The sequence below is a fragment of the Zerene cesonia genome, chromosome 24, assembly GCF_012273895.1.
Source record: "Zerene cesonia ecotype Mississippi chromosome 24, Zerene_cesonia_1.1, whole genome shotgun sequence".
NCBI lineage: Eukaryota > Metazoa > Arthropoda > Insecta > Lepidoptera > Pieridae > Zerene > Zerene cesonia.
In genome coordinates, this window is record NC_052125.1 from 3,588,373 (window position 1) to 3,612,464 (window position 24,092).

Below are 24,092 nucleotides of genomic sequence, written 5' to 3' on the forward strand. Positions count from 1 at the left end.
AAAACCGGAAGAATGGTAATCGGGCGGTAATTTTCATACTCACTTCGCGAACCTTTTTTATGAATAGGTCGGATTATTATATAGTATACTACAACTGGCCCCAGAGGTTAGCGCGTTCAAACAAACAAATTTTTCAGCTGTATAATATATATGATAATGACAACTCTACTTACCGAGGTTAGCGCGTTCAAACAGACATATTCCACAACCATACGTCAATGAGGGTAGATAGCAAAAAAACAAACAAACACTCCGCAACCATATATCAATGAGGGTAGATAGCAAAAAAACAAACAAACACATACTCCGCAACCATACATCAATGAGGGTAGATAGCAAAAAACACAAATACATACACATATTCCGCAACCAGACATCAATGAGGGTAGTTAGAGAACGAAAAAAAAAAACACAACTAAATAATCGACCACACACACTCACCGCCGATATAGTAGAGGCGGACGCCCTTGCCGATGTGCCGGCGCGTCTGCTCCACCACCTCGTTGCGGTTCACGTTCGACAGCAGCCCGAGGCAGAAGCTGCGGACATGTGGACATGCGAAATTATATTTAAGGACCAATCATTATTAGTATTTTCTTATGTTTCATTTTACGCGAGAATTTAGAAATTAAAAACTTCGGGGAGACATCTCCCCGTGACCACGCTCGCTGTGAAGTGTTCGAAACGTCGGGTTAATAATATAATGAATAAATCACGTTTAAAATCCGTTAAAAAGTTTTTAATTTCTAAACCATCATTATTTTCACGAAACTTTGTCGAGTATAAATAATAATTTTAAATGTTTTCTCAAGCACATATTTCAAACTATGTAATATTATATATGCGAAAGTTTGTGAGGATGGATGTATGTATAAGCAAAAAACTACTGAACCGGGTGCAATGAAATTTGGTACGTAGACAGCTGGACAACTGGAATAACACATAGGCAACTTTTTATCCCGATGTTCCTACGGGATATAGACTAACGCGGGTGAAACTGCGGGGCGCAGCTAGTTTCAAGCAATTTTAAATTTTCCTAAACACATATTCCTGCTAGTGTTCTTTGCTAGAACTGCCTAACCCAAGCGGGTTAAAACGTTGTTATAGATTTAGAAACAGCAAAGGTAATACCACACTAATGGTTTGGGTATTCAGAATCAATCAGACCAGTGCGAGCGTCTTCCGCAGCAGACGTCTCCCACAGCAGTCGTCTCCCGCGGCAGGCGTCTCCCCGCGCACTCACCGCTCGCTGTTGCTGGGGTCGGTGAAGCCGTCGACGGTGATGGAGGGCTGCGACGCGTGGAACGTCTCCCCGACGCGCGTGTTCAGCTCGTAGTAGCTGATGCTGCACCAGAACGCCGGCTCGTGGTACAGCACGGGCGCCGTCTCCGCGCCCAGCGAGCTCGGGCTGAGGCGGGTCAGGTCTGTGGTATACGAACATTGTTAAAATAAAAAAAAAAAACAGGTAGATTTATATAATACTAGACGCTCGTCCCGGCTCCGATCGGATGTCAAGATTCCTGTTTTATAACAAGGGAGCATTTAATCGGGATAAAAGTATCGTATCACCCAAGTCAGGTCATACTCTGTCTGTATACCAAAATTTCATACAAATCCATTCAGTAATTTCAGCACGATTGATGAACAAACATCTAAACAAACAAACTTTCACATTTATTACATTGTTAGTGTGAAGTGTGATGATTTTCCTTCTTTCTTTTAACTATTGCACTATCCAACCAGACATTATCATATACCATCCTCGACTGTCTGGTAAATGATGGCGAAACCAATGAAACGATTCGGATGAAATTCAGCACAGACAGTTTGAGACTTCAGAAAGGAAATATGACAAATTTATACCCAAAGAATCCCACGGAAATGTAAACTGTTAGGTTAATGTCTATTATCTCAGGACCATATATCTTTACTCTTTGCCAGTTCTTTATGATTCGAAAATTCTTTAACCAATAATAGCAAACATTATTTTTGTACGCTACGTTAATATTTTTAGTTTTGTTCTCAACCGACTTTCAAAATAAGGGGTCACAATTCGGCTGTATTAAAAAAAAATATTATTCACAGCCTCTTTTCGCTTGCGGCATTGCCCGCGTAGTCGCAGAAAGCAAAGACAGACCCGGAGCGCTACCGGCAAAGTTCCCGTACCCGTTCGACTTCCGAGATAAATTCTCGTCTTGCATCTCAAACTATCTCTGTACTAAACATCAACGTAATCGGTTCTGGCGTTCTTAATTTATAAATTGTATAACTAACACGACTTTATGTTATATGTATAGATTTATTTGGTGCCTGCCGTATGCCATCCAATATAAATTCAGTTTAGCGATTTATTATATTGCTTAGTCGTATTACTAAACTAAAAAAAAAACGAATAAACAAACAAACAAATTGTCAACGGACTCACTCATATTGTCGTTGTGATCCATCGGATCGCCGTCCTCGCTCATGTAGCCCGGCGGCGGCGTCTCCACGGTGGAGGAGCTCCTGCAAAAATGGTTAGCTTTTTTATGATTTTTTTCTTCTTTTTTTTGTCACATTGGGCAAGTGAGTTGATGGTGAGCGACCACCACCGCCCGTGAACAGAGCAGAGGTAGTCCCCTGCGGGTGTTCATAGAAGATAATATAGCTATTTGCTAGGGAAAAAAGGTGTTCTATTTGTTCTCGAGTTTAGCATAGACAACTTTATTAACTTTGGAAACTATTGGCAATTCATTGGCAACTCATTGGTAACTATTGCTATCACATTGGTAACTACTCGCAACCCGTTTGCATGCATAGGCAACTTTGGTAACTATTGGCAACTCACAGGTGCACAGTGGTGTTGCCGGGCACCTGTTGCGCGAGCGTCGCCTCGAGGTAGAGCGCGCTGTGGGCGCTCACCACGCCGCTCTGCATCACGCTGCTAAACACCGACAAAGAGAACTTAGTTTATATTTAAATTCAGTTACAATAGATAAGAGTTGATTGAGCTCATATTCTTTTTTTTTAAACATATTTTAGAAAAACAGTGACTAATTTTTAGAAACACAATAAATAGGGTAATGGAAATAATTTAAAGGTAATAATCACTGCTCAACAAACAGATAAACAAGCAATTTCTAGTTAATTTTTATTTAAACTATTAATGGAGAGGAATATAGAAAAAACTAACTGTCCGCGCCAGCTTCGCCCGTGGTAAATATATAGCCTATGTCACTCAGTGAAGGTGCAGCTTTCGAATGAAAGAGGATTTTTTAAAATTGGTCATGCAGTTTTAGAGTTTATCCATCACAAACAAACTCTATTATCAATTAAAAAAAACCCTACAAATTCGTCTTTTTTATAATATTAGTGATATCTGCGATTTGATTGACATCAGTATTTTATAGTTAACTTTTACTTTGTGTCTGCATGTGTATTATCTTCCCAACATCATCACATCGGCAGAATTGTGTATAAAAAAATTTCCACTCACCAAAAGAATTTAATTAAATTGAATATTAGTGTAGATGTAGACATATACATCTTTATTACACACACTCTTAATTAACTACTAAACACAATCTATTCGAAAATAACATTATCTAGCTGCACTAATATTATAAATTGGCAAACTCGTTCTTTTTCATTCCATATCATGACCTAACTGTACCTTGCGGTTGCATCCACAAAGAGACAGTCAAGCACTAAAGAATTTTTCAAATTGGTCCCGTAGTTCCAGAGATTAGCGAGGTCAAACAAACACACTTTAACTTAAAAACCAACGCATATAAGCATAGATGAAACTCACTTATCGGTGTGCTCGTGGTGCGGCTGGTGGTAGTCGTACGGGGGCGGAGCGCGGCTCTCGCTCTCCGGACAGCGGGGCACCAAGATTGGGGGCAACGCTGCGAGTTCAACGGAGATATTTTATATGCATGTATAAGTATTATGGTATCCAACTAAGAATAGGATCAATTACATTTGTTAATTCAAACTTTATAATTATCTGAGTTTAGTGATAACATTTTTTTAAATGTGATGGATGATGCGATCCCATGGAAAAATTTTGTGTAAATATTCCATTTTCATATTATTCCTCTTTCATACTAAGCCTCTTATTTGTTCAACATTCTAATACCAATTCAAAATTGTATTTTCAAGTGGGTAACAGATAAGCACAAACTATTAAGCCCTTTTTAACTAAAACTCTGTTGTTGTATTATGGTTTCAACTACATACATTATCTTATATTACCGGTAGGATTCCACCATGGCCAGACAACCTAACACTGAAAGAATTTTTTAAATTTAATCTGTACAATCTACATACAGTCTCTTTTTTAAATAGGTGACTGGATGCGGCTGAAAAAAAGTCCTGTGTCACCTATTGGGGTATGGCCCAGATAATTTACATCTATTTCACTGATCGATTTTCTTTACGGACAAGTAAGTGACCAGCCTTCTGTCCTATCAACAAGACAATTTTTTGGAAATCCCCACTGGGTTTCGAACCTGGGACTCTTCCTACACTGACGTGTTAACCACTGTACCAAGGAGGCGGTTGGATTAGAGGAGGGTACCGCAATGAGACTGAAAGGGTTAAAAAAAACCATAAATTTCCATGTACATACCGGGTGAATCAACTTTATTGTAATGATAAGGGTTAATGCACACTTCGTCCTTCTTCAACTGGTATGCGAATTCACAGTGATCAACTGGCTTTAATTCATGCTGACTCTGAAATGTTAAATATAAACTGTAAAATAAAAATTTCCACAGGTCAATTTCCATATGACATTTGGCATTTTAAATATAGCATATAGTCTAAATAATAATTAAAATATAAATACTATCATCATCAACCTATAATTATAATCTATGAGGGTAGAAGCCATAATCCACAATTCTGGCCAAGTGTAGGTTGGCAGATATCACAAGATGTTGTCTTGTGGAAATATGTAGTGAAATTGTGTAATGTAATGCAATATATGTAGTGAGATTTTGAATTCTTGGACAAACCAGTTTCCTCAAAATGTTTTCCTTCACGAATAATTTGAAAATTTATTTATTTCCTGCACACAAGTCTAGTTCGAACACTCCACTTCTCAATTCAAGTCCAATCTTACTACTCAGCCACCACTGCTCTTCTTATAAATACTATATAGTGTAACAATATAACTTAGGGGATACTATTTATTTCAAATATCATTATTATTACCAACCTGTAGCTGCGGCCAGCGCCACAGCCTGCAGTAAACTACATGCGGCAGCCCCTTCCTGTACTGTCCGTTTAATATATTATCATTGGGTTTCACCCTAAAACAATTATAAATCATATATTAATGGCATATGAAGAGACCTTCCAATGAGATAAACTCAAACATGTATGTTTTGTAGAAGTTTTTTTTTTTTTTTTTTTATGTGAAAGGGCAGGCAAGCGAGCAGACGGGTCACCTGATGTTAAGAATAATGTTAAGTTGAGAATGCTTCAGCCCGAGGCCAGTTTTGTTATCCTCAACCTTTTAAGTTCATTGCTATATTCGTGTTACCAATTCATTCCTTATCCTTTTAACAGCGCGGCAAGTTATTTACAACCAATTAAAGGCTACACCGCCTTGACCGCCTCCTTGGTACAGTGGTTAACGCGTGAGCGTAGAACCGAGGGGTCCTGGGTTCAATTTCCGGTGGGGATGCACAAAAAAAAAATGTCTCGGTCTGGCAGGACACAGAAGGCTGATCACCTACTTGTCCCTAAAGAAAATCGATCAGTGAAACGGATGTACATCATCTGCCCCATACCCCACTAGGGGACATGGGACTTCACTTTTTTAAAGGCTACACCTCTGAAATAAAAAATATTTAACTACACTGCTTTTAGAAGCGCTTCAAGTATGTCAGTCTTTTGACATTTATAAAGCGCTTTAGAAATAAATAATAAACCGAGATGAGCAGCAAAAAACTGCACTGCACTCTTTTAAAATCATATCAATATTATAACATCTTCAAGCCTAACAACTATTATCATACTAATATTAGAAATGTTAAAGTATATGAGGATGGATGTATGTTTGTTACTCTTACATGTGAAAACCAAAGAACACATTGATGATACATACTGATACTTGAGAGTGATGGAAGAGAATTACACATGAGCTACAGAAATGTAACTTGCCATTGCCTGCGGATTCGTCCGCGTGTGAAACCGCGTGGTACAGCTAGTTAAAAATAATAATTTCGTCCACGAATATATTACCAATAATATTGACTCGGTTTTTTGTTGCCTATACAAATATGAACAATTTAAGACGAGTCATTTTATTTTTTAACCAAGTATATACTTTTGCCATTGGATTAAACTACGCATCAAGGTGATATTTACAGATAATTATAGTATTCCTATTTGTTAAATGTATGTAACCTCCAGTAAAAAAAAACTAATCTCTCACGTGCGTAAAATGCAAAATAATTAATAATATGACCTTAGCCTGTTCAATACACATTCTCTATTTAAAATATTGATTAAATATGTAGTCATTTTTTTTAACTATATAATGAGCACATAAACAAGAATCCAATAAGAATTACTTACGATCCAAAAATACTATCACAAGTACAAACTAACACTTTTCTAAGACAAAAACAATTCGATTTTCACATAAATCGCACATAGAAGCACGCACGTATTTAGAAATATCACAAATACTAAACACCGGATAGAGTATAAAACCTTTTTGAATTGAGAATTATTTCCTGTTCTAATAAAAATAGCGGTTAAAAAAACGCAGAGGTCCAAAACCCGTCGGCCATATTGACAAAGCTTCAATTGTTTTGACGGCGATTTGACCTTCCTTTTGGATTTTGCGTCCTGTCTGCGGTTATGTAACTAAAGTGCGATGGTCGTTGTCCCCAGCGAGGTCAATGCGCTCGGAGGATTTCAATTTTGGTCGGGTTATAGTCGTTCATTTAGGTGTGGAGTTTTTCCTAGAATAGTTGGTAGTAGAGACAGTACCTTATCCGCCATATTGAATTTTCCGGTTTTGGGCATAATGGACGAAAAATCGCAAGGTCAATGCCCTAGACATATTAAAATAATATTGTACTTCTATCGAATCATTTTGAAATATAATTTAATGAATATTTGAGTCTGTCTTTGTTGGAACAAAATTAGAAGAGTCCTTGGCATATTATGTTAAAGCCTTGTATTTCAGAAGATATATGTTGACCTTGTGTAGGGTTGCCAAAAAAAATTGCAAATTATAACAGTGTTAGTTGTAAGATATGATTAATAGATAAGAAAAATGTGCAGCACATATTTTCTTTGGTTTATATCTTTTAATAATGTATTTATTTTGCAATTACTATCCGATCAAATCATGTAATTAAACTGAGGACAGATTTTCATGGAAAATCATTCAAATATCAAACAGTGGGTGATGATAAGTTTTCAATTTTAAAGCAAATTCCAAAACATTCCTCTTTTTTTCTCTTTCTAAACATTCAGTTTTCACCAAACTTACATATTCAACCAATCCAAACACTTTTACTATAAAAAATATATATATTTACTAGGGAAACAACACATACAACTCAAAAGAAAGTGTACATTTTATTTCAGTTTACACACACTTTATGCATATTGTTGTAGCTATATATAGTCTACATAAAAGTAAACCTATTATTCACTAGCACTTCACCTTGACCTTGTCCATTCTACTTTTATAGCTTACTAGCTACTTCCCGCGGTTTCACCCGTGTAAGTCTATATCCCATAGGAGTATCGGAATAAAAAATTATCTATGTGTTATTCCGTTTGTCCAGTTATCTAAGTACATAATTTCATTGCAATCGATTCAATAGCTTTTGTCTGAAAGAGTAACAAACATCCACACATACATACATCCATTTGTACTTATAAACTTTCGCATTTATAATATTGGTAGTATATTATAGCGCTTAGAGATGACATAAATAGACAATAGTGAAATAATCTCTAAAATTGGTCCACCATTTCATGAGATTATCAAGTCCTAACAAATTCTTCAGCTTTATGTTATTAGTATCTAAATATATATAGAATAACTATAGATTTAGATGCACTGTAAAAGCGGTTTTTGAATCGTCATTATTACATAGAACCTATTTAACATTGGAAAAGTAGTTAAATCACATAATTTATGAGTTACCTGAATGGAATTTTAAGCTGTTGGGGATTGGCCTGAGTATTTTACTTTCATAAAGGTGAAAAGTGCATGCAACATTTCTTTCTTATTTACAAGGACTCTTATAAGATAATATTTTATAAGAAAATACTTAAATCAAGGAAATATTTTCTATGCCTTAAAAATTTAAGTCAAATCTTTTTAAATACCAACAAATACATACCATGTCGATTTTTTTTTTTAAATAAACTATTTAGATGTGATGTAAGTAATGGTCAAAGATTAATGTTACAAATTTGTAAATTAAATTAAATTGTAAACAATATGATTGAACGTTTATGTAATCAGAAATTGTTCATATAGGAAAAAAAAATATTTATGTCTGTACATACATCTATAAGTCGATAAAAATCTATTTTATTATATTTTTCTGGAAAAAAAAATGGGGGAAAAGGGTCCTAAAAAAAATATTTTCACTTACCATCTACTTTAGTAGTAAACAAAAAAAAAAACAACTGATCGTATGTACCTTGGTATAGTGACGCATTTCGTGTGGCTGCTTTGATTGGACAGAGCCTTCTCCAACTCCTCAATAGCCCCACTCTTCTTCAACTTCTTAACCAGACTTTTAACAGCCTTCTCGGACCATTTATCCTCTGCGGCTGACGATCCTTCAGGACCCTTTTTCCATCCCAATAATCTTTTCACAACGGGCGGGGTTAGCGGAAACATTCCGCATTAATCCCTTCTTAACACATGCAACGAAATCACTTGCTCAAAAAAAATTGCAGCCGATTAACTATAAGATTTACGAACGTTCCGTATTTAGATATCAGATTCGGCCATTATTGAGATGGAATTAATGAATGACATTTCATTGTCAATCAACATTGAACACATTAATGTTGTTTGTCTCTTTCTTGCGCCTTTGATTTGTATTTAGCTTAATTATGGTATTTATTCCTATATGATTTTAATATGAAAGATGTGTATTATATGTATCTATGTATATGCTTAAACGTAAAATGCTACTTATGAGAAAAAATACAATTAAATCATTGTATAGATTTTAAAATTTTCCGATATGACATGTTCAATATTTGTTTTTATTTTTTATCAATTGACAATTACGCCCACGCTGATAATAATGTGACAGTTTCACTTGTGGACTGCCATCGAATATTTACAAATTACCCTAAGTATTTGTATATTATTTGATGTAAAATAAAAAATTCTACAACAATTATTGATGAATACAACTGTACAAAATTTTATATTTGCTATCTCATTCAACTTATAATAGGAAATCATAGAGTATTATTAAGTATGTACGGAGGAAGGTATTGTTTTTGTCATTTGTATTTGTGAGTAGTTATGCGTAAATAATAATCTATTTAAATATTTTAAACTGCATTTAATACGTATCAATACAATGAATTATAAATATATTGTAATTTCTTGAATTAAAATTAAAATCAAATATCGCAAATTGTAAAAAATTTTAAAATTCCCAAAATTCGGGAGTCTCTATTGCTGGTAAAAATTTACATCTGACTTAATAAAATATGAATTGTAGTCATTTATCAGCATTTTATATATTATTCCACAAGTCCAACAAAAACAAAAGACAATATAAAATATAAATTGATAAATAGTTAATGAAACACCAAATAATATTTTTTTGGTATCATTTGTGATGTTTTTATTTCATAAGCGAAGACAGAGATAATAGAGTTTATCATTGTCAATACTAATGACATCTGTAATATGTATAAAAAGGCGCGATGTTTTTGTTTTCAAAAATGTGAAACGTAAAAATCATATTATTCAATTGTTTACCTTGTATTGAATGCCAGTTGCATGAGAAACGACATTTTTTTCTGAGAAAATATCTAGCTGGTTAGTGAATTTATTTTTCTTCTTATTTTATAAACTTCTTACATTTAGTGCATTTCTTCAAAAGGATCATTCGCCTATTCATCTTATAATTTGTATTTACTGGCCACTTACAATCAATAATTTTTTCCTTGGCCAACAAATAAATACTAGGCTGGAAAATTTCCACATATTTTTTTAACCTGAATTAATTTTTAAAGCAATTGGTACTTCGTAAATTACGCAAATCCCTTTTCTTGTTTTTAACATAGAGATCATCATGCGTTTACTTCCCTTGTTTAATTTTAATAACATTTTAGTTAATCACAAAGCATATTATTCTAACTTTCTTTGTTCTATTAAGTATGAATGCTATTCAAATGATGATGTATATAATTTCTAGGCTTTCTTGTTTAAATAATATACGTAGTACTAAAAGTTCTGTTTATCAAATCAATATTACATCTATTATTAATCATTTATATCTTTTAATAAATAGAAATTATTTAAAAATAGCTTATGTATATATATAAAATATACACAGTTATACAATATGTGGTAGCTCCCGATGAGATGTGCCAATTTGACAGTATTTATTCTTAAACCTAATATCTTTATCGAGATACTTTATTCATACCTTTAAACATGAGTATTTGTGTGGTAATTTAAAAACGGAACAGAAATTTAATAATTAAGATTATAATTTGAGATAGATATAGAGATGATAGGCTTTATTTTTATCTTGGGTAAATCCAAGCAATGGTGGGCCAAGTTGCTATAAAGTAACATGTAAGTAGTATGTTTCATTTAATTAGTATACCAGGTGATTATACCTGCACAGTGCCCGGTCCCCTGGGATAACTGGAATAAAACTATCATATATCCTCTCTGAGCACTTGTTTTATTTTATTTCAAAAGAACAGCTATAGAGTTCCTTGCCAACTCTTCTCTGTAGAAACTGTTCTCCAAACTGTTGGTAAATGTTAAAACTGTGTAAAATGACGATTCGAAATTGCTTCTATAAGAAGTCTAATTGTATAAATAAATTTTTCAGTTTGACTTTGAGTCTAGGGTCTCAAAATTTAATTGCACCAAACTTCATTCAAAATAGTTCAAAGGTTTATGCTTGAAAAAGAGACAAACAGTTACTTTACAATTACTTTCACATCTCACATTTATAATATTATTAGGGATATTGAGGTTTCCTTAATATTAAGCATAGTCTTAATATATTAGATTAAAAAATATTCAATTTTTTATATACCTGCTCATATATTTTTAATAGTACATATCATGACTCAATTTTAAATTGAAGATGAAACATCCATTCGCACCATAATTCCATAGATAACATGAATCAACATTATTATACTATAAATAAGTTTAATCTTCTTTCTTTCTTTCTTCTAATTCAATGGAATTAAAGAAAGAAAGCATGTTTATTATGACACATACAAACAGAGAAAGATAACAATAGAGGTCAATTATTTAGATACTTAAATATATATGTGCCCTAATTTGGCCTGCCATTAGACGTAATAACACTGATTTTCAGTGGATGCCTTATGCCTGTGTGATGTGAATTATATCTTATCACAATGTTAGTATTTATCCTGTTCTCTTTTCAGCTATTCATTATGGCGGATCCCCCTCCATTAGTGCTTTGTATGGACAATATAAATGGGGATGAGGTTGCATTAAAAATCGAACCTCATGACGATTTTCGGCTATTTTTGGACAAGGCTAAGTAAGTATTATGTGTTTATTAACCGACATTCAAAAACGTAAAGGAGGTTCTATGTCCGTTTGAGATTTGCGTGATACTTTTTGTATTGGTATTGATAGCAAATAGTTTTATCTCTACAATATCTCTCCAATCCAATCCAAATCCAATCCAAGTACCAAATTTCATCAAAATCGGCTTAGTGGTTTAGATGTGCAGAAGTGACATACCAGAGACAGGCAGATAGATACATAGTTACTTTTGCATTCATAATATTAGTAGGGGTTATAAATAGTTACTTATATAAAACATTTTTACTGTCACGATATTGATAGGTAAACGTTTCAAAGATCTGATAATTTTTATTACAGATCAATGCTAGGCTTCGAAATCGACATAAACTCCATCACTGGTAACCAACCGGTGTCCTTGGACGATAACATTTATCAATTCCTCTTAAATGCTGAACAGAATATAGCCAACTGTGGCCTCCGACAGGCGTACGACACGTCAGATGGAAATGCCAATGATGACCTAATGTATGTACTTGATGATGGAACGCAAATTAGGGCGTCCCTAATCCATTTTGACAATGAAGATCCCCTAATCGATTTAACATTGGAAAAAATACCCTTCGTTAAATATACGGACGGCTCGGACGACCATAATGATATAAGTGCTGATAACATAAGCATAAAGGACGTGAATATAGAGAGTCCTGTGTCCAGATGGTCTAGTAACAACTCGAGTCCAAAGAGCTTCGTCAATAGCCTACCGTTCAAACTGGTCTGTAACAACACATCCAATTTCGAGGCTCAATTCACAAAATACCTAGAGTCAAGTGCTAAAACGTACACTGTTCTAAATCCAGTCAACAGAAACGTGTCTCCCACAAGAATTATTAAGGATAATTTCAAAAACTATGACGACAATTGCCCCAAGAGCGATATATTTACGCGCGAAGATATTCTGAACATGTTTAAAGATTCGCCAGTCACGTCCCTACCGTACGATAAAAGTATGAATTACGATAAACGAAAGCATGTGCGCAAAACGGATCCAACGAGAGTTGTCCACAAGAATTGGTATAAATCCAGCTTGGATTCCGGCCAGAACCAGGACTGTTGCATTTGCGGGAGGATCGTCGAGAACAATCTGGAAAAGATGTACCTGTTCGATAACGAAGACCAACGGATACACAGGTGTTCGCCGCAGAAAAGGATGGCCATGCAGTTGAAGATCATTTGTGAACAATGCTTAGCTGACAATTTCAAGTTGTGTCTCGTCAAAAGCCCCAACGAAGCGTTGAATAGCGACGAATACTTAGTCATAAAAAACAACCAGCAGTATATATTTCAGAACGTAACGGATATCGACTTGAAGCGGCGGTGCTTCGACCATACCAAAGACAAGATGGAGGATACCATAGATACAGTTGCCGCTCAGAAGAGTTCTAGCGACGTGGAGATAGTAGAACCGGAAATGGAGATTGACAAGGTGATAGACAATTTGGAGGAAGCGGACGAGGATGTGAAGGAGTTTTTGGGGAAATACCAGAATGATAAAATCGATGAATTGAAATGCAGGTTTGTTATTCAAGCATATGCTATACTTTACGGTTTACAGCGACGTCTTAAAGCAGTGTTGCTACTAGTGTGGGTAAGTGATGGCGCTAGACAACCTATATAGGTCCGTCTTCTTCCCGCACTTAATTGGTACTGCTTTAAAACGTCACGGTAGCTCAACTTTTTATGAAACACTACGCAATAGAAATTGTGATGAAATCTTATGTTTCTATCACTACATAGTATAAAACAAAGTCGCTTTGCGCCGTCTGTGTGTCTGCATCTTTGAAAATATGTAACAGATGTTGATTTTTTCAATAGAGTGATTCAAGAGGAAGGTTTATATGTACAATAACATAGAAAAAAGTGAGAGCTTTCCCCCTCACATTTTATCCAAATTTAACGCGTGCGAAGCCGCGGGCAAAGCTGGTTTAGGAATAGATCACATTTTAAATCGATTACAAAAGTATGCTATTTCAATAGGTTTTGCGATAGAATATTTTCGATACTTGAAGAAGTTATTGACCACTGCGAGGAACATAAGCACGATTTGCCCGAAGGCATTGTGTATCCCTGCCCGTTGTGTGATTACGGTATGGATTTTAAAGTAAACTACAATCCCTTCTACCTATCCTAATACCCTTCCTAGCCCTTCCCCTTATTCCCCTCCCTTCTTAATCCCTTTCCACCTTAATGTCGACAATCCATTTGTAAAAAAAAAAACTAACATAAAACAATAATTAATATGAAAACAAAAACCCGACTGCATTTTTTTACTTGGATTGTATTAATATTTCGCTAGGGTATAAAAAAACACAGAACTACCAATGAAATACATACGAACATACATTTGCTAGAAAATCATTACCCTCCTTTTGTCGCAGTCGGGTAATAATAAGTGAAGGATAAGATAATATTTATGTAGTGAATAATTGATTATAGCCTTAGCGTTTGAATAAGAGAAGGTAGTTGTAGGTATGAGAAATTTTGAAGGAATAGAAAAAATTTGATCACGAGGCAGGATTCGAACCTGCGTTTCTTGCCTAACCGTAGCAACGACTTGCCTCTCGGCCACCCGTGATCCTGCCACAGTAATCGAATTTCTTCTACTCTTTCGGTTTCATGTGCCTAAGGGGCACCCCACGCCATCTATTCAGATGATTAAGAACCATCACAACCAATACGAAACATTATTTCAATGATTACAATATTGTATCGATGGAACGAATGTAGTTGTAGGTAGTTGTAATTATGGAAAATTGTTTGAATGAATCTTATATTTGTATGTAAAAGTAGTTTGGTCTTGATTGTGTCCTGAGTAATTAAAATATACATGAAATTTTAAGTTAATTATTTAGCTATTTACTTGTAGTACTTTATTTCATTTATTTTATTTCATTTAATTACCATATATTTTAAGATGTCGAAAATAGTTGCGGGTAGTCTTATTTAATGATTTTTCGAAGTACCATCATAGTATTAAAATTATCTCTAAGCCCGTGATAAAGATAAAAATGTATTATGTATCAAACAAAAAAATGTTAGTTTCACAAATAAAAAACTTGATTTTCAACCGACTTCAAGAAAAGGAGGAGGTAATTCTACTGAATTTTTTTTTGCTTTTTTTTTCACTTTTTTCAACATCAATACTGAACAACTGAACCGATTTCTTATCATGCTTTTTTTATTTGAAATCTGACGCCTCCCGTGTGGTCTGATTTAAATTTGGTCTAATTATAAATTATATAATAGTACTGAAGATAGATGTTGAGCTTTTTTCTTTCAATAGTTATTTTCAATCACCAACAAACTATCATAGCAGCTTGGCGAAATTTTGTAAAAGTATAATATTGTATACAATAAAAATAAATACAAATGTACATATATATTATTTGTATTATTTCAGGTTACGCAAATTCAAAATGGCTGAAAGGCCACATAAAAGCGGCACACGATAAGCCCAAAGGAGACACTCTGGAAGATGGTAAAAAGGAGGGTAAGTCATACAAATAAAACGACACGTTTCAATAAAGAGAATATTTACTTATTCCCAAAAACGAGGGAATCGCACAATTTTATCTTCTATATATATAAAACTAGCTGCGCCCCGCGGTTTCGACCGCGCAAGTCATTCATTGCAATCGGTTCAGTAGTTTTGCGTAAAAGAGCAACAAACACACACACACATCCTTACAAACTTTCGCATTTATAATATTAGTAGGATAGTAGGATTCTCGTGTCACAATGTCAGTTACTATACTCCTCCCAATTGGCTGCACCGATTCTCATAAAATTTTGTGTGCATATCGAGTGGGTCTGAGAATCGGTCAACATCTATTTTTCATACCGCTAAATGTGAGTGTAAGGCAGGACAGCGTTTACCGGGTCAGCTAGCTAGTTAGACTATATTTTTCAACTGTAAAAAAATAAAGGAAGTGTCATTTTAAATGCTTTTTTTTAGGTTTGTTATATGCTCAAAGCTCACTTACCATTTGGGAGTCATTTCTGTCCAGCAAGGAACTGTTCGTCACGTTTCGTTGTACTGTGTTATTTAAGTTGTGATTTTTGTTTAGTGTAATCATTATGTGTAATTCGTTACCTCATTGTTCGATTACCCATTTAATACGCCCACTACGTCGGATGATGATGCTTATATTGCGACCTTCTCCGTCATGTGTAAGTAAAGTCCCGTGTCCGCTAGTGGGGTATGGGGCAGATGATGTACATCTGTTTCACTGATCGATTTTCTTTACAAGTGGGTGATCTGCCTTCTGTGTCCTGCCAGACCGAGACATTTTTTTTTTATGCGTCCCCACCGGGAATTGAACCCAGGACCCCTCGGTTCTACGCTCATGCGTTAACCACTGTACCTACCAAGGAGGCGGTCAATGTAAGTGGGTGAAAATACTTTAGGTAAATAATTTTATATTTCAGAAAAGGCAAACGCCTCGAAGGAATCTTCGCCCGTAGCCAAAAGGACGAGAAGTGCCGTGAAGAAGGAAGTAGATTCAGGTGAGGTCGTCCTACATCACGCTATTGAAGTTTATTCCAGATTTAATTAAAAAAAAAAAACCATGTCCCAAAATAATAATATCAGCCTATATGTTATGTCCCATTAAATTTCCCATTAAATTCGTCACGCATTAAATTTCATGCAGTAGTTTTTAACCCCTGACGTATGAAGGCATCGTAGCTCTCAAACGGATCTACCGATGTCGATGTGGTCTTTTTTTTTTATTTTTAAAGCCAATACCCACATGTTTTTTAGATTAGTCTGTTCAAAATTAGTTAAAAACGGCAGGCACAACAAAATGTCGGATTAAATATTTTTTCCCAATTCCCTCTTAAAATGGGTATCGAATGAAAGGGCTTAACTATAAAAATACTAAACGCTATGTCAAATTTAAAATTCAACCGACAACACAAAATGGGGGTTGGCTTTTTTTTAATTTTAATTTAGTTTAATTTTATTGCTTGTACAAATATACGGACAGACAGATCGTTTTCCCTTTAGTTGATGATCAGTTGTAGGTTAAACGCAAAAATTTTCATTTAAATTTCAGACACCAAAGACGAAGATGGCAGTAAAATCGTGACAACTGGGGTAAGACATAAAATATTATAAATCTAGTTATAAATACGAACAAAGCCATTCAGTCCCTAATGTTTAATTTATTTTCTAAATTAAATCATTTGTTTTTTTCTTATATTTATTTATAAATCACCGTTAATTTATATCTTTCTAAAAGTTATATTACAATTAAACAAATAAGTATGTAAACTGTACTGTTACAATGATTTTATTCTATAATCACCCTTTTCTTCTAAAACATCGCATTTTTTGTCGCATTTTTTGCAACAATGAAAGCTCCAAATCTTCCTTAATAAACGGATTATTCGAGCCAGGAATTGTCCGAGTTGAAATCATACAAACAAACAAACACACAGACACTTTATCTTCAAAACATCAGTAACGTTCTCATTTATTAACGCTTCAAAGATCACCACAAAATTCTAGGTACCCACCCTCGAGCTGGAGACTGAGGTGAAGCAAGAGGCGCTGGATAGTGACGACGAAGACATCTGGATAGTGCACACCGGTGATGACGCGCAAGAGGAGCAACTACAGAACCTGCTTAAGCTTAACGAGGTGTTTAGGTGGCACTTAGAATGCTTCACTGAGAAATTTTGAAAGAATAGACTACATATAATATTTTCAAGGATCGGTAACAATACAATAATTACATTTCATTTCCATAATACTCGGGTACCTCCAGAAGGAAGGCACCCAGTCTTTTGGAAGGCTTCCGTGGGGACACAGATCCAACACGCAGAGGCTCTTTAGAGAATTTAATGTGTTGTGAGACACCAGCTGCAGCCTGCCCATGGCTGCACTATAGAGATACAGCCCTGGGCAGTCTGCGGCCGATGTAGGACTATTGCAAGATATGGAAATTTAAAAACTGGTCTATGAAATGGGATGCTAAATGGACATTTATTACTATTGTGGTTATCATTGCTAGAATAATACAAAAATCCTCCAGATCCCAGATTGGGATCGTCAGCATTCAATAATATACTTAGGTATACTCTGCATAAGAACAAGTGAGACAATTTAGCTGATTCTATCACAGCGTGTTTTATTATTTTTTGCAACTGTATGTTATTACAATAAAAGAAAATTACGGGATCCAGAGCGATCAACTATTAAAATATATATATTTCAAATTTTTAAAGAATAGAAGAAATTTTATCACTCTTTTTGCCATACCGTAGCAACGCCTAGCCTCTCGGCCACCCGTGATCCTCAGCCGCCTCAGAAATCGAATTTATTCTATCCTTTCGGTTTTATGTGTCTTAGGGGTTGTATTTCTCTCAACTAGGGGTTAGGTGTTGCCTTGGGTAAGGGTAAGGCATTGCCTTGTATGCCCTGATTAGCTGCGCCCGCGTAGTCGAAGCAAAACTTTCATCCACTATTTTATCCATTTGGGGCTAGAATTTATCAAAATCCTTTCTTAGCGGATGCCTACGTCATACTGGCTATCTGCATGCCCAATTTCAGCCTGATCGGTCTAGTAGTTGGGGCTGTGCGTTGATAGATCAATCAGTCAGTCACCATGTTGTTTTATACATAATGATTAGATTTAATTACAAACCTAGCTCAATATGATATAGTAATTTAAAATGGCGCTTAAATAACGTTTTTTTTTTTAATTTAAAGTTATTTTTTAAAAGCGATTTAATTTTGTTCCAGCCTGAGAGCAGTCAAAACGCTTTGACGAAACATAAATGTTTCAACTGCAGGTGATTTTTTGCTCTTTCTACTTTCATATTATTCATTTATATACCCATTTACTTTATTTTATTTATTACTAGCTGCGCTCCGCGGTTTCACCCGCGAATGTCCTTATCCCGTAGGAATATCGGGATAGAAAGTTACCTATATGTTATTCCAGTTGTCCAGCTGTCTACGTACCAAATTTCATTGCAATCGGTTCAGTAGTTTTTGAGTTTATCCATTACAAACAAACAAAAATACAAATTCTTCCACTTTATAATATTAGTTTAGATTGATAAACGTTTAATTTATTTATATTTTGCAGTCGCATCTTCCCAACTGCGGAGAGTCTTACCATACACAAATGTCGTAAGCGCGGTAGAAGGAAAAAATCCCCCGCTGGACCGTCCAAACTGTATGTGCCGACAAAAGAGGACTTTTTGAAGGTATAATGTTCATATTAACTGGTAGTTTTTAATCAACTTATATAGATAGCACTAGACCCTCGTCCCGGCACCGCCCGGATGTCAAGATTCCTGTTTTATCGCAAGAGAGATTTAATCGGGATAAAAAGTATCCTATAACCCAATTCAGCTCATACTCTGTCCGCATACCAAATTTCATCAAATTCCGTTAAGTAGCTTCAGCGTGAGTTGCGGACAAACATTCAAACAAACACATTATTCACATTTTTTATTAAAATGGTTATAAATCGACACAATTACCCTAATATATTTGAGAGGAATTTTTGTATGTTCGTAGCGTTTTGAGGCAAAAACCGCTTGACCGTTTTCAACAATTCTCTCACCATTGGAAAGCTGCATGTATGTACAACGGGGTGAACAACTAGTACTAAATAAAATAAAATGGGTAATTTCAGGATGGTCACTTAGACGTCTTGAAGCAGTACTAATTCCAGCGTGGGAAAGTGATGGCATCCTATATTGTTCTACCCTTTTTCCATACTGGAATTAGTACTCCTTTAATATGACATGGTGTATTAACGTTATTGATATTTGTTTATCCTGCGTACACTGCTGGTTATTTTCCGTTGTATGAAATAATAAAACTATTAAAACCTATACTAAAAATATAAAGAAAAAAGTTCTCGGGAATTACTAGACTGGCATTTAAAATATCTTCTACCGCTGGATATGCACGTAATCCCGGAGTGTTACAGTCGGCAATGGAGCTGGTGGGTCGCCTGATGATAAGCGCTACCACCGCTTATGACCATTTGGAGAGCTGTAAGGACCTTACAGACCTTACGCCTCTACAAATGGATGCCGACTTTAAATTGGGAAGGGGTTAAGAAAGAATTGGTCAGAGGAATAGGGAAAAGAACTGGGAAGGGGAAGGAAAAGGATATGGGCCTCCGGCTCCCCCACTCACCGAACGAAACACAGCAGAATGCTAATTCACGCCGGTCTTCTGTGGGGGTGTGGTACTTCCCCGGTGCGAGCTGGCTCAATGCATGCCGAAGCGTACTCGACAACCACATACAAAAGTGTTATAGAATATATACATACCACGAGAGAAGCCAGGCTGAACGGCTAGTAACGAATAATTTATATACACGATACATTTCAGAGAGCTCAAGGCAGGCCCAGGCAAACTAGCAACGCTAACGATAGCTTATTGGTTAGTACTATTCATATATTATTTATAGTCCTATCTTAATATTATAAATGCGAAAGTTTGTGCGGATGGATGGTATGTTTATGTGTCAGCGGGCAGCTGAGCTGGTGGTTCGCCTAATGGTAAGCGATCACCACCGCCCATAAACATTCGCAAAGGTAGGTCTGTGAATGCGCTGCCCGCTTTTATGGGGTAAGGGAAAAGGAAAGAAGAAATGAACTAGGACGGGCGAGGAAAAGGAAACGGCCCTCCGGCTCCCCCACTCACCGTACGAAACACAGTGGCATGCCACTATTTCACGCCGGGTTTCTGTGGGGGTGTGGTACTTTCCCGGTGCGGGCTGGCGCAATTCGTGCCGAAGCGTGCTCGACTCCCACAATAATTCTAATTCTGTTTGTTTGTTTAACCTTTTATTTTATTCACATTTAAAATAGAAGTTCAAATAAACAGAGTTAAAGTTTGTTTGTCTGGATGTTTGTCCGTCAATCACGCCGAAACCACTGAACCGATTGTGATGTAATTTGGTATTCAGACAGGGTATGAGCCGACTTGGGCGATGGGATACTTTTAATCCCGATTAAATGCCCCCCTGGAATGACTGAATAATTTGTAAATGTGCTAATTCCACTAGTTTAATATAATCGATTAAGTTTGAGCGCTGTAACTTCCAGAAAGTTCGCAAGAAGCGCGGCCGCGCCGACAGCCCGCAAATAGTCACGTGCCACAACTGCAACGAATCCTTCACTTCCAAAGTGCGCCTCAAGTTTCATATGTAAGTTAAGTTATTGTTTAGTTATCTTAGTATATTATATAATTGTTTGTATCTTAATTATTAAAAATATATTCTATCTATATGTAAATATTATGTATATTCAACTAGATGTGTATTTATAAATATTGTATATCATTATTATTATTTACACACGTATTATAATTATGCATGTATTATATTTTACAAAACATTCATAAATTTAATAGTTCGAGCATGAGCACATCCGCTGTCAATAAGGCATAAGGCATCCACTGAAAATCAGTGTCAGTACGCTGAGTGGCGGGCCTAATTAAGGCACATATATATTTTAACTATATTTATTACTTTGTTATATTTACCTGTATGTGTATTCTTCTATTGTTTAACGCTAGCGAACCGTCCCGGCTTCGCCCGTGTTACATATATAGCCTATAGCCTACCTCAATAAATGGGCTATCTAACACTGAAAGAATTTTTCAAATCGGATCAGTAGTTCCTGAGATTAGTGCGTTCAAACAAACAAACTCTTCAGATTTATAATATTAGTAACTACGGCACGAAGTTACTTATCGATTGGTGCCGGTTCCTATGGTTTTGTGCGATATAACCTAGGCCGGAGAGTTCAAGTCATGTCTGTACCAAAATATCGTCGAAATCGGTTCAGTGCTTTAGGCATGAGGTACAGACATACGAAGTTATTTTCGCATATTTAATAATATTAGAGATTTGATTGTTCGATTTTTTTTTTTTTGTAGAATATAAAGTATTGATTTTAATCATAGCTTTTATATATACGGTTATATTCAGCTCTATGTGCCCTTGGCACTTTTGCAACGACGTGACATAATGCCACGTCGTCTTAAAACAGTACTAAATCCAGTGTGAAAAAAGGACAGAACTATATGGTTCGTGTAGTACAAACGCTTTCCCTCACTGGAATCAGTACTTACTGCTTTATGACGCCATGGTTACTTCTTCTGTAGTTTAAGGATTTTCTAAGAACAATAAGAGATTCATGTAATTTTAGAGCTTTTCTGTAGACACTTATATTTCCTTCCGTTTTAATTTACACGAGTAGTATACGTTTAGAATTTGAAGACTTTTTAACGCGATTTTAAGCGAGATTTATAATGTTTTTAATCGAAATTCCGAACAACAAAATATAAGCAAAATTGCTTTGCCATTAAAAAGTCGTTAATTCGATCTGAATTAGTGACGGTTTGACACCCACATGACCCCCTCCCTATCCTCCCAGGCAGTTCCACTCCCCCTCCGCCCTCCTCAAGGACGGCAAGTACCACTGCTCCGCGTGCCCCGCCCACTTCAGCAACGAAACGGAACTGTTCGACCACGTGCACTTCAGACACTCGCGCCAGCGGCGATGGCAGTGTCCGCTCAGCGGCTGCGGGAAGACCTTCCATCTGAGGTCAGTCAGGCTCTTAAGTCTTCATCATCCATCCTGGTCAGGAAGAGCGAAGCCTCCTTTTGTTATATCATAACTGGCAACCTAGGTGGGGGTCGCCTGGTGGTAAACAAACACCATCGCCTTTGCGAATTATTTTGCTTATTGTGATAATGTTCTTGCAAATTATTTTGTTTATTTTACGAAAAATTTAAATTGTAATAGCTAAATTGAATTTATAATCATACTAGACGCTCGTCCCAGCTCCACCCGGATATCAGGAATCCTGTTTTATATGTCGTAATAAAAAATATCCTATCACCTAAGTCAGCTTATACACTGTCTGTTTACCAAATTTCGTCAAAATCTGTTCAGTAGTTTCAGCGTGACTGAGGGACAAGTATCCAAACAAACTTTCACATTTATAATATTAGTGTGATAAGATGGTTCTGGTACGTTTGAAAAAAGGTCGTTAAAGGATGAAATAGTATAAGGATTTAGGGATATTGTGGGCATCTCATCTCTAACTGTCACTGGATATACGCTGTATAAGAGCAATAGTGACAATTTATTTTATTCTATCATTAATCTGTTTCTTTTTTATTTAATGTAATTTAATTTTGTTGTCATAAATATATGACAGGGCGACGCTAACGAAACACAGTCGCACGCACACAGACACGCGGCGGTACGTGTGCGTCACCTGCGGGAAACGGTTCCTCGACAAGCAGACGCTGGACGAGCACGGCGTCACACATTTGCAGGTTCCTCATCATCAGCATCATCATCACCACCATCATCACCATCATCAGCACCATCATCAGCACCATCATCACCACCACTATCATCGTCTTCAACCCATATATGTTCCCACTGCTGGGACACTGCTGGGACATATGAGGGTTTAGGCCGTAATCCACTACGCTAACCAAGTGCGAGCTTTTGATTCTCGGATATGCCGGTTTCCTCACGATGTTTTCCTTCACCGTTTCCAGCAGTGGTGTGGTTATTTACATGGGCTAATAAATTGAAAAGTAATTTTTTTTCTCACGCACGCTCGTCTGGTCTCGAACCCCCGACTTGTCGATTTTAAGTCCGACGACGTTTAGATATTTTAGAGGGGATGTATTTATTTTTAAAGAAGGAACTAAATAAATAAATGTCTCTGTGTTATACTTTATTTGTTCGATAAGTTTTAATTAGTTATTCACAAATTGGTCCTTAAATGGATTTAAATTTAATTGAATTGTCGATTTAAATTGTTTTAATACTCTTTTTTATATTCTGAATACGTTTAATGTTGACTAGCTGTTGCCCGCGGCTTCATGGTCAATATAATATTTGATAGAAACTTTTATATATAATTTTTGCCTTTGGGGCTAGAATTTTTGTAATCCTTTCTTAGCGGATGCTTATATTATAGTGTTTATCTACATGCCAAAATTCAGCACTATCGGTCCAGTAGTTTGGGCTGTGCGTTGACAGATCAGTTCCCGTGGTATTCCTGCAATAAAAACCATCCTATATCCTGATGTAAGATGTAGCGAAAATTCCGGGTCCCCAATCCCCGGGGACAGTTCAGTAGGATAGTTTTTTTTGGAAATCCCATAGCTATCCTCCTTAGGGGCAAGAGGGGCTACCTCTTTTCGTACGCAAATCAAATCTAAAGAGGCCGTTCGTCGTTTGCAGATAAAGCCGTTCCAGTGCCACATCTGCTTGA

General features: G+C 36.0%; 2 protein-coding genes across 2 annotated transcripts in view; one reads left to right on the forward strand and one right to left on the reverse strand.

Moving 5' to 3' along the window:
- Positions 1-9,017, reverse strand: part of LOC119836411 (mothers against decapentaplegic homolog 3) — a 13,193-nt gene extending 4,176 nt beyond the window's left edge. Inside the window, exons 1-8 of the mRNA XM_038361725.1 lie at positions 8,670-9,017; positions 5,204-5,297; positions 4,613-4,718; positions 3,791-3,887; positions 2,828-2,923; positions 2,426-2,505; positions 1,244-1,424; positions 442-539 (exon numbers count right to left, since the gene is read on the reverse strand). Of these exons, the coding sequence (XP_038217653.1) occupies positions 442-539; positions 1,244-1,424; positions 2,426-2,505; positions 2,828-2,923; positions 3,791-3,887; positions 4,613-4,718; positions 5,204-5,297; positions 8,670-8,872 (955 nt within the window). The 5' untranslated portion in view covers positions 8,873-9,017. The remainder of the gene's footprint in view (positions 1-441; positions 540-1,243; positions 1,425-2,425; positions 2,506-2,827; positions 2,924-3,790; positions 3,888-4,612; positions 4,719-5,203; positions 5,298-8,669) is intronic.
- An 887-nt stretch (positions 9,018-9,904) lies between these two features.
- Positions 9,905-24,092, forward strand: part of LOC119836369 — a 31,502-nt gene continuing 17,314 nt past the window's right edge. The window contains exons 1-15 of the mRNA XM_038361673.1: positions 9,905-10,039; positions 11,644-11,762; positions 12,110-13,324; positions 13,787-13,896; positions 15,210-15,299; positions 16,238-16,315; positions 16,867-16,907; positions 17,322-17,453; positions 18,558-18,607; positions 18,907-19,027; positions 20,172-20,222; positions 20,891-20,991; positions 22,226-22,396; positions 23,016-23,136; positions 24,062-24,086. Coding sequence (XP_038217601.1) covers positions 11,653-11,762; positions 12,110-13,324; positions 13,787-13,896; positions 15,210-15,299; positions 16,238-16,315; positions 16,867-16,907; positions 17,322-17,453; positions 18,558-18,607; positions 18,907-19,027; positions 20,172-20,222; positions 20,891-20,991; positions 22,226-22,396; positions 23,016-23,136; positions 24,062-24,086 — 2,416 coding nt within the window. The 5' untranslated portion in view covers positions 9,905-10,039; positions 11,644-11,652. The remainder of the gene's footprint in view (positions 10,040-11,643; positions 11,763-12,109; positions 13,325-13,786; positions 13,897-15,209; positions 15,300-16,237; positions 16,316-16,866; positions 16,908-17,321; positions 17,454-18,557; positions 18,608-18,906; positions 19,028-20,171; positions 20,223-20,890; positions 20,992-22,225; positions 22,397-23,015; positions 23,137-24,061; positions 24,087-24,092) is intronic.